The sequence below is a fragment of the Mesoplodon bidens genome, assembly GCF_964165515.1.
Source record: "Mesoplodon bidens genome assembly, chromosome: 15".
Taxonomy (NCBI): domain Eukaryota; kingdom Metazoa; phylum Chordata; class Mammalia; order Artiodactyla; family Ziphiidae; genus Mesoplodon; species Mesoplodon bidens.
The window spans coordinates 37,826,081-37,842,412 of NC_138171.1; the positions used below are offsets into that span (position 1 = coordinate 37,826,081).

General features: G+C 53.9%; 1 protein-coding gene across 1 annotated transcript; it reads left to right on the top strand.

The window, feature by feature from the left end:
* Window positions 1–7,945: 7,945 nt before the first annotated feature.
* TMEM270 (transmembrane protein 270) lies at window positions 7,946–10,458 on the top strand (the record flags this gene model as incomplete). Its single annotated transcript, XM_081256198.1, is given in 5 exon segments — window positions 7,946–8,017; window positions 9,602–9,972; window positions 9,974–9,990; window positions 10,115–10,377; window positions 10,381–10,458. Coding segments are annotated over 5 exon segments (801 nt in total).
* Between the last annotated feature and the right edge of the window lie 5,874 nt (window positions 10,459–16,332).

Sequence of the window (16,332 nt, forward strand, 5' to 3'; positions counted from 1 at the left end):
GCCCAGCGGCCATGGCTCACGGGCCCAGCCGCTCCGCGGCATATGGGATCCTCCCAGACCGGGGCACGAACCCGTATCCCCTGCATCGGCAGGCGGACTCTCAACCACTGCGCCACCAGGGAGGCCCCTAATTGTGGTTTTAATTTGCATTTCCTTCGCTTACTAATGAAGTTGAACATCTTCTCCTACGTTCATTGGCTCTTTGGTTTTTCTCTTCTGTGAAGTGCCTTTACCTATGTGTTCTACTGAGTCATTTGATTTTATATTATTGATATGTAGGTGTTCCTTAGATATTCCGTGTATTCTGGCTACTGGTCCTTGGACTGTCTCATGGGTTGCATACATTTCTTCCAGGCTGTCACTACCTTTTGGCTTTGCTCCTACTGTCTCTACACCAGATTCAGCAACAAGGAGTTTACCAGTGACTTGGGCCAGGGCAGTGGCCATGGAAGTGGGGAGGCAGGGGCTGAAGCTGTATGGCCAGTGGCTGGTGACTGCATGACTTCTTTCAACAATATCATTTAAATGGTCAAGTGAAGGGGCACTGAGGAACATTTTTTTTTCTTTTAATAAAAATTGTATACATTTTTTTTGGCTGTAACTTGCGGCTTGGGGGATCTCAGTTCCCCCAGCAGGGATTGAACCCCAGCCACGGCAATGAAAGCGCCAAATCCTAACCACTAGACCACCAGGGAACTCCCCAAGTTGTATACATTTAATGTGTACAACTTGATGTTTTGATACACATATACATTGTGAAATGATCACCACAAACCAGTTAAACAACATTTCTGTCACCTCTACATAGTTACCGTGTGTGTGTGTTGAGAAGATTTAATAAAAGCTATCCTCTTAGCATATTTCAAGTATACAGTGCAGCACTGTCAGCTGTCATCACCATGCTGTACATTAGATCTTTATGCCTTATTCATCCTGTATAACGGAAACTTTGTACCCTTTGATCAATATCACCCAACTTCCTGAGCCTCTGACCACCACCATACTACTTTCTGTTTCTAAGAGTTCATCTGTTTTTTAGATTCCACATATAACTGAGGTCATGCGGTATTTCTCTTTCTGTGTTTTGCTTATTCCACTGAGCCTAATGTCCTCCAGCTCCATCCATGTTGTTACATCTCACGTGTGGGAATGTAGATTAGTACAGCTATTATGGAAAACAGGGTGGAAGTTCCTCAAAAAATTACAAACAAAACTACCTTAGGATCCAGCAAGCCCACTTCTGGGTATATATTCAAAGGAATTGAAATCAGTATTTGAAGAGATATTGGCACTCCCATGTTCACTGCAGCATTATTCACAGTAGACAAGATATGGAAACACCCTAAATGTCCTTTGATGGGTGGAGGAACATTTTCTTTAGGACACAAGGAACAAGCAGGGAGAGTAGTTGAGGATGGGCATGGGTGTGGGTGTGTGGAAGATCCCAGAGGGAGGTCTAAGTGAGCTGGCAGAAAACAAACACATGAAACACATTGGTTCTGAACAAACTGATCAGTAAATGAATTGGTGAAAATTATTTGCCATGGTTGTTTTTCACATGTTGATTTTTGTACCACGCAGGTGTGACTTTGCGCAGGTGTTGACGTGTTTTTTCCCATTTATCCAAACTTTTTTTTTTTGGGGCGGTGAATGTTTTTGAACAATGGGATGGTTTGGCAACTTTGTATCCTTTTAAAGAACACTTTTAAAAGCATTTCCATTCATTTTTGTGTAAAAAAATTCTTTTTTTTTGTGGTACGCGGGCTTCTCACTGTTGTGGCCTCTCCCGTTGCGGAGCACAGGCTCCGGACGCGCAGGCTCAGCGGCCATGGCTCACGGGCCCAGCTGCTCCGCGGCATGTGGGATCTTCCCCGACCGGGGCACGAACCCGTGTCCCCAGCATCGGCAGGCGGACTCTCAACCACTGCGCCACCAGGGAAGCCCTAATGATTTTTTTTTTTTTTTTTTTTTGCATTTAAGTGGTTTCAATCAAGCCATCTTTAGAAAGAAAAAAAATACAAATTCCAATAAGTTTGAAGGCATATTTTATCATTTTTGCGTACCTCTGGGGGGAAAAATGAAGATTTGAAATAAAGTGAAGTTTTAATATTGGAACGAGAAAGAAAGGAGAATGTCCTGAACATTTCTCGGTCGTTTCGCCTCCAGCAACCCAGGCAGGACGGGACCTGCACCGGGCGAGCTCCTCGGAATGACTCAAGGTTGTTGTCGCAGGCTGAGAAGGGACAAAATCAGCGACGGAAAACTTTGCATCAATTTGCGCAGCGCGCTCGGGTTCGGCGGGCCCCCGCGCCCCTGGTGTTTGCTGCCCCCGTGCGGTCGCGCCGCCGTCCTGCACCTTCAGGGAGCGCATCTGAGAGCCCCTGGGACTGCGAGGAAGTCGAAGGCGGGCTTCCTGCCTGTCGCGGCCTCTGTCCTGGGCCGGGGAGGAAAATCTCCGCGGAGACGGGCAGGGACTGGGGAATGGCGCCCCCTGGCGTTAGGCAAGGCAGCGGCCACTGATAATTCGGTTATGCCACCAGGTCCATCCCATTAGGGAGTGGAGGTATTGCCCGATACCACATAGCACAATAGTTCATGGATGGCCTGGAACCTAAGTGTTGAGTAGGAAAGAGAAAGGAGTGGAGGGCTCCCTACTGAAGGATCCAAGCCGGGGGTGGGGTGGGGGGGCTCCTTCTGCAGCAGCTCCTGCTGCTTTCATTCCAGCCTGGCAGGTGGGGATCTCCGAGGCCATTACTCCTTCATTCATTTATTAATTCAACAAATATTTATGGAGTTCCTGCTATGCACCCGGCGCTGTTCTAGGCACAGGGCACAGTAGTGAACAAGATTCATGGTCCCGGCCTTCAGAGGTGTCTTGACATGAAGGTCAGGAGGGAAGGTGATGGGGTGACTCTGACTCTGGGGTTTCTGGCCTTTGGGACGGCATGGCTGGGACTGCCCTTCCCTGAGCTAGGTTACGAGGAGGTCCTGTGTTGGTTTTACACTCCAGGAGCAATCTCTGACCTCTGTTACTGGATTTCCAGCCCTCTGTGTTCCTCCCTTCTGTGGTCTGAGAGCCGCAGAGAAGCCTTGCTATAATCTAGCTTGGGGACCAAGATGAGGGCCCTGGTGAGGGTGGGGGACAGTTGATTGGAGCTGAGACTGAGGCCTGGGCCTGGCATCCTAAAGGAGCTTGAGAGGTAGGTACCTTGAGGGGCAGCCCTGGGGGCAGTGGGGCAGAATGAGGTCTCCAGCTCCTGCCTGGACCACATGGTCCAGGGAGTTTGGTCAAGATGATATAAAGGATGATCAGCTCAGCCTTAGTGACAGTGGAATTCTGGGTATGGTGATGCCAAGTGTTAAAAAACCAAAAGTCAACTAAGTAAATTGAATATCTAATTGGCTTTATTCAAAAATTCATGAGTAGGGCAGCATCCCACCTAGCAAGTAGAAAGGTGCTCTGAGGAGCTGTTCAAAATGGAAGGCTTTTACAGGCAGAAGGAGGGCGGGGCAAGAAAGTAAAGACAGTGGATTAATTTAGGCAGGGTCATCTTCCCTTAGGGGTAGGCAGGGGGTCTTAGGCAGATTACCTCACTGGTGTTGACCAGGTAATTCCAGACTAATTGGTTTAAAACACCACTCCTGGGAGAGGCTGAAATTGCAGTTAGGTTAGGTATTAAGTCTTGGTGGGGCTTAGCACAAGTGACTCCATTTTGGGCCTGTTGTTTCTTTCTAACAACTCTCCCCCTTTGATCAAACTCTCAACATAACTGAGAGATGTGATCAAAATTTTAAGTGTTAGTACCACTCACCTACTGCTCTATAGTTCTCAGTTTTTGGTGATGCTGCTTTGTTGCTGAATCTGTGTAGTATTCACAGGTTGCACAGACTTCAGACTCACAATTTTTTAGTCAATCATTCTCTTTGTTCCTTTTTTGAGGTCCAGTCTTAGGGAGATTTGTTTGGTGATTAGCAGCTGTAAATATGCCTTTAAAGCTTTAGAGAGAATGAAATGCACCAGAGATATTATTATAACTATAAGCGGGATAATTCCCAATGTTAAGAGTGCACTTGGGAGCCATGGGTCTCCAAGACCCAAACCAGTCAAAATCAAATTAATCAAAGAAAGACCCCATTGAAGGAGTCACCTTTTTAAGCCAAATCGTTTGCTCAGTGATCTTATGTAATTGAGTTTCAGCTTCCCCAGAAGCATTCATTCTAGGTACAGCAGGTGGTGTTGGCCACAGAACAGCTCAGCTAAAAGATAATCCTGTTATAAAGAACAACTTTGGCCAGAGAGTCTAAGGATCTTTGCTGGGTAGCTAGTGTCTTAGCAACGGAATCGGCAATGTTTTAAGAGTTAAGGAGAGGGTTTCTGATCATACTCCCATTGGATTTACTCCTAAGCCAGGGGTCATTCAGGTTTTTAGTGCATATGGGGTTAGAATCTTCTAGCCTGAAATAAAAAATTGTTCTAAATTCCAGAGCTTACACCCCCTAGCAATGGCCTGGGAGATATGGGTGATGACATTATCTTTCCAGGCCAATGCCAGGGTAAAGGAGAGGAAGAAGAGAGAGTTTCATGTTTAGTTAAAGTATAAAATCTTGATCCAGTGTCCTGAGTGGAAACAGTCTACTTTGATGTTAGCTACTTTTCTTCCTAGCCAATTTGATTTCGATGTCTCCAGTGTTTGCACAGCACCCACCAATTTTTGCAACTTTTTGGCTTCTGAGATTCCTGTTAGCAATAGTCTTTACTGGACCCAGTCCAGCTCAAGTTGGACCCAATCCAACTCCAGCTGGTAACCACCAATTCCTGGGGAACTTTGGACTGGGGGAAAGCATTGAACCAGCAGACCTCAGCAAATGAAGAGGGCAGCCTGAATCCAAACAAATGGGGAACTACTGTAGCCATGGCAGTTCCCAATGTGGAATGTGGGGAAAGATTCCAAACAAATGGGAAACTGCAGACTAAACCACCAGCAGTTCCCAACATGGAATCTGGGGACAGAATCAAGGGCTGGGGTTTCCAAACAAATGGGGAACTACCTGGAAAGCCAATTAGACCAGGAGCTTGACGCAAAGAGAGCAGAGCTCGCAGTCATGAGGAACTTCCCCTGGCTTCAGAAATGGTGAGAAAGACAATGAACTAACAAAGGGGTGTGCGGGTACCACACTTGTCTTTCTCATTGTCCCCAAAAGCCATCAGAAGTTCGCTTTGGATCCCACTACTGCCACCAAATCTGTTAAAAGCCAAAATTCAACTGAGTACATCTGAAGATCTAATTGGCTTTATTCAATAATTCATGAACAGTCAGCATCCCATCTAGCAAGTAGAAAAGTGCTCTGAGGAGCTGTACAAAATGGAAGGCTTTTATAGGCAGAAGGAGGGCAGGACAAGGAAATTAAGAAGGTGGATTATTTCGAGCCAGGTCACCTTCCCATAGAGGAAGGCAGGGGGTCTTAGGCAGATTACCTCATTAGTGCTGACCAGGAAATTCCAGATGGATTGGCTTAAAATTCCACTCCTGGGGGCTGAAATTGCAATTAGGTTAAATATTAAGTCCTGGAGGGACTTAGCACAAGTGACTCCATTTGGAGCCTGTTGTTTCTTTTTAACAGGGGTCATGGTGGGGGGCAAGCCAAAGAGGGGAGGAGGGACAGGATGGAAAACAAATTGCAAATGCTAGTTTCAGCCCCCATCATCTGACTCCCAGCAATCGAGCTCTTCCCAAAACCTGCTCCTCCTCCAACCCCCACCTTAGTGGGCAGTACCTCCATCTACCCTTTGCCCAAGCCTTCTGAGGAGGAACCCCTGACCCCTGCCTTGCTTTACCTCTCTTTCCTCAAACTTCTATTGGGAAACAATTCCCCCCAGGTCTCCTGTGTTTCTGCAGAGGAGATGGTTGCTTTTTGTTCTGGGTGATCTTTTCCAGCATGCCTTGGAATATGTAACTTCTTCTCAAAGCACAGGCGTGGTCCAACATGATAAAGATAATGTCTCTCTCAGGAGCAAAGGGCAGGCTTGCTTATTGCCCATCAGAAAAGATTGGGGTTCCCTAAGCTCAGGGTTTCTCTTCTGTAATTCACCCATTCAGTGTACAGGTACCATCTGCCCCTTTTCATGTCATTTGGATTTGGGACTCAAAGAGCCAAAGCAAAATACTTATACTCCAGTTTACTGCTAGTGCTGTAATACATTGTCCATCCTCTCTGACCCATGAGTCTTGTGCCTTCTACCAGCATCCAAGAAACCCCAGCAGGCCGACTGGTAGCTTGCAGCTAGGGTACCATCTTGGACCTCTCACCATTCTTGACACTTGACAGCTTCTAACTCTGTCAGTTCCACCTTCCACACGTTTCTGGCATCTGTCCACTTCAGCCCCCGTCCTGGCTGCCATCATCTCGTGCCTGGAGGGCTTATTGTTGTGGGTTCCTATCAGATCTCCCCCTTTCCCCCCAAGAGCCCTTCTCTGCCCTAGTCTAGCCTCCTCATGCAGCTGGAGGGACTGTTGTAAAGTCCCCGCTGATGTCCAGTGCCTTGCTGCCTTGGCTCTTCGATGGCTCCTATCATTTGATGGAATATTCTATGACCCATGTGGTCCTTGCTGACCTCACCATCTACCTCGTGTTCCTCCCCACCTCCTACTTTATGCTCTAGTAATACTGAATTGTTGGAATCATGCTGTTCCCTCTGCCCAGACCATCCTTCATACTTTCTTCTCTGGAAAACTCCTACTCATCCTTCAAAACTTATTTCAAGGTGGCCTTTCTGAAGCCTCAGCGACCCCTCAGGGACATAGTGTTGGAGACATAGAGGGTGGGTAGGGGAGGGGCAAGGGCAGAGGACAGAGTGGAGGGACTTTTCACGCTCTACCCTCTGGACCGCTGCTGTTGCCCCGTGGGGAGGAAACAAATGGGTGAACAGGACTTGCCCTGGGCAAAGGTTGTCTTTGACCTTCCAGGGACTTATTATGGCAGGTTGCCATGTACAACTGGGCGGGTCGTATCCTGCACAAGGGTCCTGGCCGAGGAGGGTAGTGAGACTGGAATCGCGCTGTGTGCCAGGGCAGAGGGGCCCTTCGCTCACGGTGCCCTGCACTCACAGGACCCTGCCACCAGAGGGCGTCTTTAAAAATCTTCTAAAAGGTGTGAGAGCCTCATCTTGCAGCATCTTGGGGCATCTGCTGGGACCCAGACAGGAAAACAATGCAGGAAACGCTGTGATCAAGTTTCTGGATTCTCCCAGATTTCTAAGCCTTTGACTCTGATTCATGGCTCCAGAAACCTCTCTGAGATGCTCCAGGCAGCCTGTGGCCCTGAGGGGTTTCACTCAGCCAAGTGCCCCCTTTCCCTCTGAGAATGCCTCTCTCCAGGATCCTCTGAGGCCTTTTGTGGGCACATTTTCTCTCTCCTGCCCTCCTCTAACTGAATCTCAGAACCCACTGACATCGTAGAATAAAGGTCACAGCCGCACTTCTCTGCTTCTGTGACTGGGGACCAACCTTTAGCAAAATGCAAGAAGGATGGATGGGGGGAAGGGTTAGGTAGGAGATTTCAGATTTGGGTGGCTGAGGCTTCCATCTGCCTCCAAACATTTTGTCACCTGAGGCCCTGGGGGTGAAGATTTCTATATCCCAGGCCTTTGCTCCTTCGGGATTTGGAAGGACGTGGGAAGGCACAGCGCTCTCACGCTGCCTTGGCCGCCCGTGCTGGGTGGACGGGAGGTTCGTGGAGTTGATGTCCACGGGAGCAGTCTCCAGTTAGGAAGTCGACAGGATGTGGAAGACAAATATCCCAGTTTCCGTTCAGCAATGGGACGGGAGGCAGGTAAAGGACAGCCTTTTGCAGCAGCTGGGTCCCCGTGGTAACTTGACCCCCACCCTGCAGTATCTGAGAGGTCACCCTGCCTCTCCCACCTGGAGGAGGGGTAGGAGGGACAGACATGGAGGCTGTCCCTCCGGTCAGATCCAGCCTCTTGGGGACTCTGCTGGTGGTGGTGAAGCTCTCCACACTGGTGAGTGGGGTTTGGGGGGCAGGGGGCGAGGGCCACCTCAGAGCTGCTGGACTCCGCAGGTGAAACAAGGTGGCTGCCTCCCTCCCGGAGTAATCCGACAGTTCTCAGAAGCCCCACCTGCAAGCCACAGTGCTGGAATTTTCTCTATAGAGGGTCACTCCTGTGGGTTAAGTTTGCCCTTCCCATCTGTCTTTTTCAAACTTGCAAATGCTTACCATTGGGGTCATGTCTCCAAATCACAACTCCTCAGTGGGCTGAGTTATCAGAAAAAGGTCCCCTGAGTCTGCTCCTGTGGCAGAGAAAGGGGCGATTACACAGGGCAGTAGAAAGGCACACATGGTTGGACTGGAATCTCAGCTACTCTACTCTTTAGCTGTGTGACTTAGGGCAAATTGCTCCACCTCTCTGAGCCTCTCTTTCGTCTCCTGTAGCCTATCTTATAGGATCATGTGGGATATAACAGGTTTCTCTCCTTCCTGGTTTCTACCTCGCGAGCTGAGGGGTGGAGGTGCAGCTCCTGTTTCCTGTTTCCATCTTAATTCCTCTCCTAGCTGGACCCCTGGACCTCCTTCCTTTTTCAGCATTGCTCCACCCCCTTGGCTCTGCTGATCCCGCCCACCGTGGGGCACACAGCCAACCCCGGGGGACTGCCTTCCACACTGTCCCCTAGGGCTCCAGGTGGTCCTCTGGACCGGAGCATGTGGGGTCCGGATTGGTGGGTTGGCGATGCTTCGGGGCTAGAGGCTTTAGGGCTCTGATGAGGGGCTGTTCAGCTCCAGGACTCAAGTGAGTCTCATTTTCAGCCTCTTTCCCCATCCAGGCCCACTCTTTCTCCCAGTGGATGGGAGGCATCACATCTACTTTGTCACCCAGGACAGGAATCTGGACATCTTCTTGGGTTCCCCACCCCCTCACCCCTCACAGTAGGTCAGTCATTCATTCTGTCACTGTCCCTGTGCCTCACACCTGTCTACCCCTAATGGCACTGCCTCTGTCATGACACGAAGAGGCAACTGATAAGAAGGAATCCCAGGTGCTTGGGAGAAGGAAATGCTCTGGGTTCAAATCCTGCAGGATTAGAGGGCTGAGGGCGATCGTCATTCCTTATATAATGATGATGATGATGATGATGATGATGACAGTAATAAGTCAACCTCCTTCAGTCTGGAGGTTTGTAAATAACCATTTAAACCCAAAGGAAAGGGAATCCCTCGGTGGTCCAGTTGTTAGGACTCAGCGCTTTCACTGCCACCAGCCTGGGTTCCATCCCTGGTCAGGGAACTAAGATCCTGCAAGCCGTCTAGTGCTACAAAAACAAAATGCAAAACACAAAACAAACAAACAAACAAAAACAACCCAAAGGAAAGAAAATCAAATATGATATGAAACACCTCTAAAGCCCCCTCCTGAGAATGGAGCCCTTCCAAGTGACGGATAAAGATCATTCTTTGGGGGGGGAATTGAGGGGGGAGGGCCTGGCCCAGGGCGGCCTGGCATCCCCACCCCCACAATAAAACTTGGGACAGGGAGGGCTCCTGCCCCAGGTGAGTGGCAACGGGTGGTGGTCGTCTCCTCCTCCTGCAGCTGGCCCAGAACCGGGCCCACCTCTGCAATTTCCTGCCCCTCAAGACCACCCTCTTTAACCACTGGCTGTCAGGGCTGACCCAGGAGGCCCAGGAGTCCCACCCACACCCCAAGATCTCAGCCTTCCCCGTGGGCCGGGTTCTACAGGCTGGGCTGACACTGATAGAAGTCCCTGTGTGGCTGGTGTGTCAGGCGCCCAGGCTGGTGTGGACAGGTGTGCTGGGCTGTGCCCGGGCCTCGGGCCTGGCCCCAAAGTGGCTGGGTGCCTGGGAGCAGCTGGGCCTCTCTGCGGCCACCTGGACAGACCTGCTCATGTCATATCTGCACAGCCTGATGCTGGCTGCCGGGCTGCTACTACTGCTGACCTGGAGACTGCCAGAAAGCCCACTGTTGCAGCCTGGGCCAGCTGCCCAGGAAGGTGGGTGGGGTGGGTGTGGGACAGGCTGGGGAGGGAAGGCCTGGGGCACTGGGCCTGGGCTGGTGGGGTGTGGAGGCTGGCAGCAGGTAGTACAGCGTGTGAGCTCCTGGCCATCACCTGCCCATCCACCTGTCCCCTCCAGGCTCTGCTGGAGAACCGCGTGGTGCTGGGGACACCGGCGCCGCTGAAGCGTCTGCACTGCAGTGTGGAGAGCATGGCAGCAGTCACCTCCCGGCACCTGGCCTACCTTGTCACCTGGACCACCTACTTCGCCTCCCACCTGCTGCAGGCTGCCTTTGAGCACACAGCCCAGCTGGACCAGGCCCAGGAGGCTGAGCCCCAGAAGGCCTCGGGGCTCTAGTGTGAGTCCCCGCTCCCTGAGCCCCCAGCCCCCGAGGCTGGGCCAGTTCTGCCAGAGCCTGGAGCTCCTGTAGAATAAATGTGTCTCCATCTGCCTCTCCTGTCTGATCTGGCCTAGGGTCTCACTCTCTGCCCCTCTTCCGTACTGGGCTGGGTGTGTGTGTGTATGTGTGTGCGTGTGCACTCGGGCGTGTGTGTGGGTGCATGCGTGTCCTAGGGCCGCCTCTGGGAAGGAAATTTCCTCCTGTGAGCACCTGATATGTGTCAGGTAACCCTTGCAGACACTTTCCACACATAATTTTGTTTAAACCACTTACCAGCACAGGCATCCAGATGAGAAAATTGAGCCTCAGAAGGTTGAACCTTCCCAAGGTCCCAGAGTAAGTCAGGGGAAGAGGCAGCACTGGACCCTAGGTTTTTTTATTTCCTAGAACCCCTAACTTTATCGAGGTCCATGTCCCTGCTTCTCAAGACTTGGTGCCCAAGGCTTTAGGGATGATGGGTAGTTAGAGACTCTGGCCTCTGGGGGGTGCCAGGGCCTCACATTTCAGAGATTTAGAAAATTCCTTTGAGGAGAAGTTACTCCTGGGCCAGTCTGCAACTAGCCCATGCATCCACTCACACACTTGGCCACTCATTTTCCCACCTATCCATCCATCCATCCATCCACCCACCCATCCATCCATCCACCCATCCATCCATCCACCCATCCACCCATCCATCCATCCATCCATCCATCCATCCATCCATCCATCCATCCATCCATCCATCCATACACCCACCCACACACCTACCCATCCATCCACCCACTCACCCACAAATCCATCCGCAGATCCATCTCCTCCAGGGAGGGGGAAACACCCGATATCTCAGCACTCAGCCCTAGCTGCTCAGGTGCAACTGAAGGGGTGCTGATGTAGCCAATGCAAGCTCAGGCTGCAGTGGGTCAGATCCTCCTGACGGCACTCTTAGGTGAGTGATTCTGTGAGGGGAGGGGAGGGACGGTTTCTTGGGAGTTAGTGATCACCGCTTACTCATTCCCAAGCCTGACGGCGGTGTGAGTGTGGGAAAACATTCTAGAGAGCTCTGCCCTGCTTTCTCCTTCTCCATTCTGGTTCCCAGGGAAGCTAGGGCTGGATTCCTGCCCTGCCTCTCAAGTAAACCTGCAGATGGCCCAGGGTGGGTGTGGGGTGAACTTCCAGGCCCTTCTTCTGAGTCTAAGGGGGCAGGCCCGGCCTGCCCCTGTGGGGAGACTCTGAAGGGCTCCCAGCTGGCCGACCAGGCAGAACACCTGCTGGGGAAGGTCCTGCAAGGTCCTGGTGAAGGGATCAACACAACTGGGACTCCAGAACCCACACACAGCATGTGGGGAAAGCTGAGGGCAGAAGTGTGTGACATTGGCCCACTGCTGCAGGTGGGGACTGGGGGGATGGGAAGGAGGCCCCAGAGCAGGCCTGTGGAGCTGAATGGCCTTTGAGCTGCCAGGGACCAAGATGGTGTTTGACAGGGCTGTGGCTTGGGGGTGGGGTGGGGGGCGGGGGAGCTGGGAGGCAGGGAGCAGGTGGAGAGGGGCCTCAAAGGCCAAGAATGGAGGGAGGTGGCAAGTACCTGTGCCAGCGGGGGAGAGAGGACAAGATCCAGCATGGAGCTGGGGACCAGTGACGAGGCTCGTGTAGCCCTTGGCAGTGGACGGGGGTGGAGGGTCATGGGGGGTGAGGGGAGGGGGGTATGTTTTTCTTCTACTAAAAAAAGTTGTTGTTGTTGTTTTAATTACCTGAAGTACAGAGGTGTTAAGGTAAAACTGTTTCCTTTTCTCTGGTTCTAAACTTCTGAGAAACAGAGTCAACTGTGTGTGGAATATCTTTCCAGTCACAATATAGGTGCAAACCTGCGTGCATGCACACAATGCACCTATAGATCGTACTGATAGGGATCCAGTCACACTATACATATCGTTAGGCCTCCCCTCTGGGCCTCAGTTTCCATGTCTGTGCAATGTCGGTGACCTGGTGATCCCCGATGAGACAGCCAGCGTTCAGGGGACCTCAATATCCTGGACGCCCCCGCCGGGAGTTAGTTGGTCGCCAGCTGGACAGGAGGGGCCGGGCTGTGCAGCTCCGTTGGGCTCTTACATGAGTTGAGATCTGGCTGCATGAAGCTTACACTTCCAGGCCCTGAACATAAGTCCTCCCGGGCCTTCCAGGGGCCCTGGCATCACGGGGTCAGGGCTTGGGAAGAAGGGAGGAAGGTGTGAATTTGCCCTTGGCTTTTCCTCACAGGCAGTGGGAAGATCAGAGGCCTCTTGGGGTCAGGCAGCCTCAGGTTTGAATCCTGGACCCACCACCTCCTGTCTGTGTGACCTTGGGCAAGTCCTTAACCACGAGAGCCTCAGTTTCCCCACCTGGGAGCAGGTACAACCATAGCCTTGGGCCTCACTGGGCTGTGCTGGGCCTGTGCATGAACTGTGCCAGGCCTGGTGTGGGAGACGCTGGGAACCGCAGCTCCCACTCCTGGGCATGCGGCCATCCCAGGGGCCACGGGGACCTTGTTCTGAGGTCGAGAGGGCGGGTGATCAGTCCATCTGTCTCAGGCCTGAGAGTGTGGAGGGGCCCTGGCCTGATAGAGGAAAACAAGTGGGGGACGGTGGGCGGGAGGTGCAGGCAGGGTGGGGGGACTGGCTGCAGGGCTGGCCAGCAGCTCCACGCAATCTGTCTGCTATGCAGTCCCAGGCCTGGCCTGTATTTATTTATGCTGAGCGTGTATTTATATCAGCCCCTTTCTCATTAATAGGGCAGGAAATGGCTGGAATTGTTACATACCTGGCGGCCCAGGGGTCCCGCTCGGCCAAGACACACAGGGCCCTGGACGCCCAGCCACGATTGTGAGGGCCCTCCTCCTCAGCCCCAGTCCTAAGTCCCTGGCCTTTCATTGAACCCCCACCCCCCATGCTTTGCATTGAGCACCCATCTACTTCCTTGGGATCCTCGTCACCCCCTGAGCCCACAGCCCTCGGAGCGGGGCTCATTTCAGGTCTGTCCCTGTCCTCCAGCTCCTGACCCCATCCGAACCCCAGGAGGGCCAGTGGTGTCAAGGTGAATCTCGGAGGATGGGGGAGTACAGGGCAGACCCCAGGCAGAACAGCCAGAGTATGGGATGAGAAGTCAGGGGATGGGATCCTGGAGTCCCGGGGTGGGGCTCTGGGCAGAGGAGGAAGTGAGGGGATGTGAGAGGACCCTCCTGAGGCTTGGGGGTCATCCCAGGGCTCTGTTCCCCACCAAGCAGAGCTACACAAGTAGGCTTGGACAGACCCTGCAGCCCACGGAGGGTGTGTCTGTGTTTACCACCCAACAGGGGTCCGACAGGGGGTGGGGCTCATCCGTGTCTTGCCTTCTGGGCTACCATGGCTAAATGGGGCTTCTCCACTCAGGGCCCGGCAGCCCCCTCCTCGGCTCTCACGCTGCACGCAGAATCAAGCCAACATCTCTCTCCAGGCCCCAGCTCTTGGGCGCGGGCCCCAGGTGGGGCTGCCAGAGCTGAGAGGCGCGGCCCCCTCTCCAGAGCACTCGCCTGACATAACCTATTAGTGCATCTTGCCTTGGGGCAGCTGGGCCTGCCCACCTCTCTCCTCGGTCAGGCCCAGAGGCCTCCTCTAGGCTGGGATTCCCAGCAGTTGCTGTGGTCAGGTGGGCCTGACCTCCAACCTCTGCCCACTGTGACCACCATGCCCACTCTTGAACCACCACCTGGTTCAAGAGTCCAGAGCTGGGGCCACTGTGCAGACGTGGGGACTGAATCTTGAAGAGGATGAGGGGCTTTCTGAGGGCCTGCCCTTGGCCTCCAGCCCTGCCCTCTCAGCTGCACTGCTAGGGTCTGCTGGAAGGCGTGGTGGAGGGCAGCTCCGGACATTGAGGAGGGGCTGCCGCAGGGGCCTCTGGGCTCCTCTAGGCTGTCCCATCATAAGGACAGATGCACTATGTGGGGAGAGGAGGGCCAGGCCCAGGGACGGTACCCCCTTGGGGCTCCCTTAGGAAGGCTTTCCTCAGACACTGTGTTGATCCTCCAGCCCGCAGAGCCCCAAGTCCGGGCCAGGGGCTGGTCCCTGGTGCTCCTCCAGCCCTGCCTGGCCCAGCCCGGGCTCCTCTGGGAGCTCCCATCTCTGAGATGGGGACACCGCACTCACACAGGAGCTGTGGGGAACCTACGTGGCAGGTAAGGAGTTTGCACACGGCTTGCATACAGTGGTGCTCAGTGAGCAGAAGCACCTCTTTTTTTTTTTTTTTGGCCGCTGCCACGTGGCATGCAGGATCCTTAGTTCCCAGACCAGGGATCGAACCCGTGACCCCTGCAGGGGAAGCAGGGAGGCTTATCCACTGGACTGCTAGGGAAGTCCCCAGAAGCACCTCTTTCCAGCTTGGTGGCTGAGTGCCTGGGGTCGGGGGCCGTGGGGGACAGTGGTCTGGGGTCTTTTGCCTAGCTGGGCTCCTGTCCCTCCACTCCCCAGGGGGGCAGCACTGTTTGGAGGAGGAGGCTGAGGGGCGGGGCCTCCAGAACAAGGCTGCATCCTCTGAGATTCTCCTGGGGCTGCACTGTGTCCCCGCACCCCAGGGACACTGCTTCAACGGGCAGGGCAGCATCCCCTCCCACTGCTGCCCCAGCTAAGTCCTAGGTCACCTGAGTCTGTGGCTGAGAGTGTCTGGGTAGGGGTGGGGAGAGGCAGGCATCCAGCCCTGGAAGCTGCAGCCCCCAACAAGCTGCCTGTAGTCTGAGGGACTTCAGACCCTTTGTTCCCATTGGGGTCCTGCCTGTCCCTGACTTGCATGACCCTGGGCAGGTCCCTGGGCTCTGTCCCTGCTCATGAAATGAGGCAGGGGTAGGGCTTCCCTGGTGGCGCAGTGGTTGAGAGTCTGCCTGCCGATGCAGGGGACACGGGTTCGTGCCCCGGTCTGGGAGGATCCCACGTGCCGCGGAGCGGCTGGGCCCGTGAGCCATGGCCGCTGAGCCTGCGCGTCCGGAGCCTGTGCTCCGCAACGGGAGAGGCCACAACAGTGAGAGGCCCGCGTACCGCAAAAAAAAAAAAAAATGAGGCAGGGGCCTCTGGGCGCGGTGGCTCCTGGGTCAAAGTTTTTGTGAATCCTGAATCCCTCTCGGCCCCAAGGCCTGTGGGCTAGGGTTTGGGGCGCTGGAGAGGGTGTGAGGGGGGATGCCCTTTGGCCCAGGCCTCAAAGCCCCAGGGCCCTGGGCCTGGATGCTGCCGCCGAGCCCCAGAACCCCCCTGCTCTGATCGCACACATCTGGAGCTGCGTCCCGTCCCCGCCCCAGGCCCACATCTGGAGCCCAAAGCCACCTAGCGGCTAAACATGGAGCGTTTGGGCCCCGAAGAGCCTGCTCCCATGTTAACGCAGCGCATCTGGCCCCTGGCTGCTGCTCTGTTCTGTCTCCACAGTGGAATGCTGGCTACACATCTGGAGGCCGGAGCCCTGTGGCCATCCCGCCTCACCCCACGCCCAGAGGGAGTGGAGTTGGTGCTGCCTGGAGTGCCCTGCCCTGAGGTGGGGTTCCGGTGTGTAGAGGGCTCCCTCTTCCCTTCTGATGTCACAGCTCACAGGGCTTCTCCTGGGGGCTGCCTTGGGAATAACTGAGTTTTGACATAATGTAGACACATGTTCCCTGATGGGAGTGGTGACAGCTGCCACTCTGCACCAACTCAACTGGCAGCCACGTGGCATTGTTTGAAAGAGCCTGTAGGGCCTCCAGGATTGCCTGCCTGCCCACCCCCTCCTGGTGTGCCGAGGGTGCTGCAGGGTGAACCACCCATGGGCTGACAGTGGGACTTCACTGGGTCCCTGTCACGGAGTACACCTCACATGATGTGCCCACCTGTCACTTCCTTTCTACCCCCTTCTCTGCCAAGACATGTGCTTTGCAGGATGGGGTTAGATGTTTCCAGAGGCCC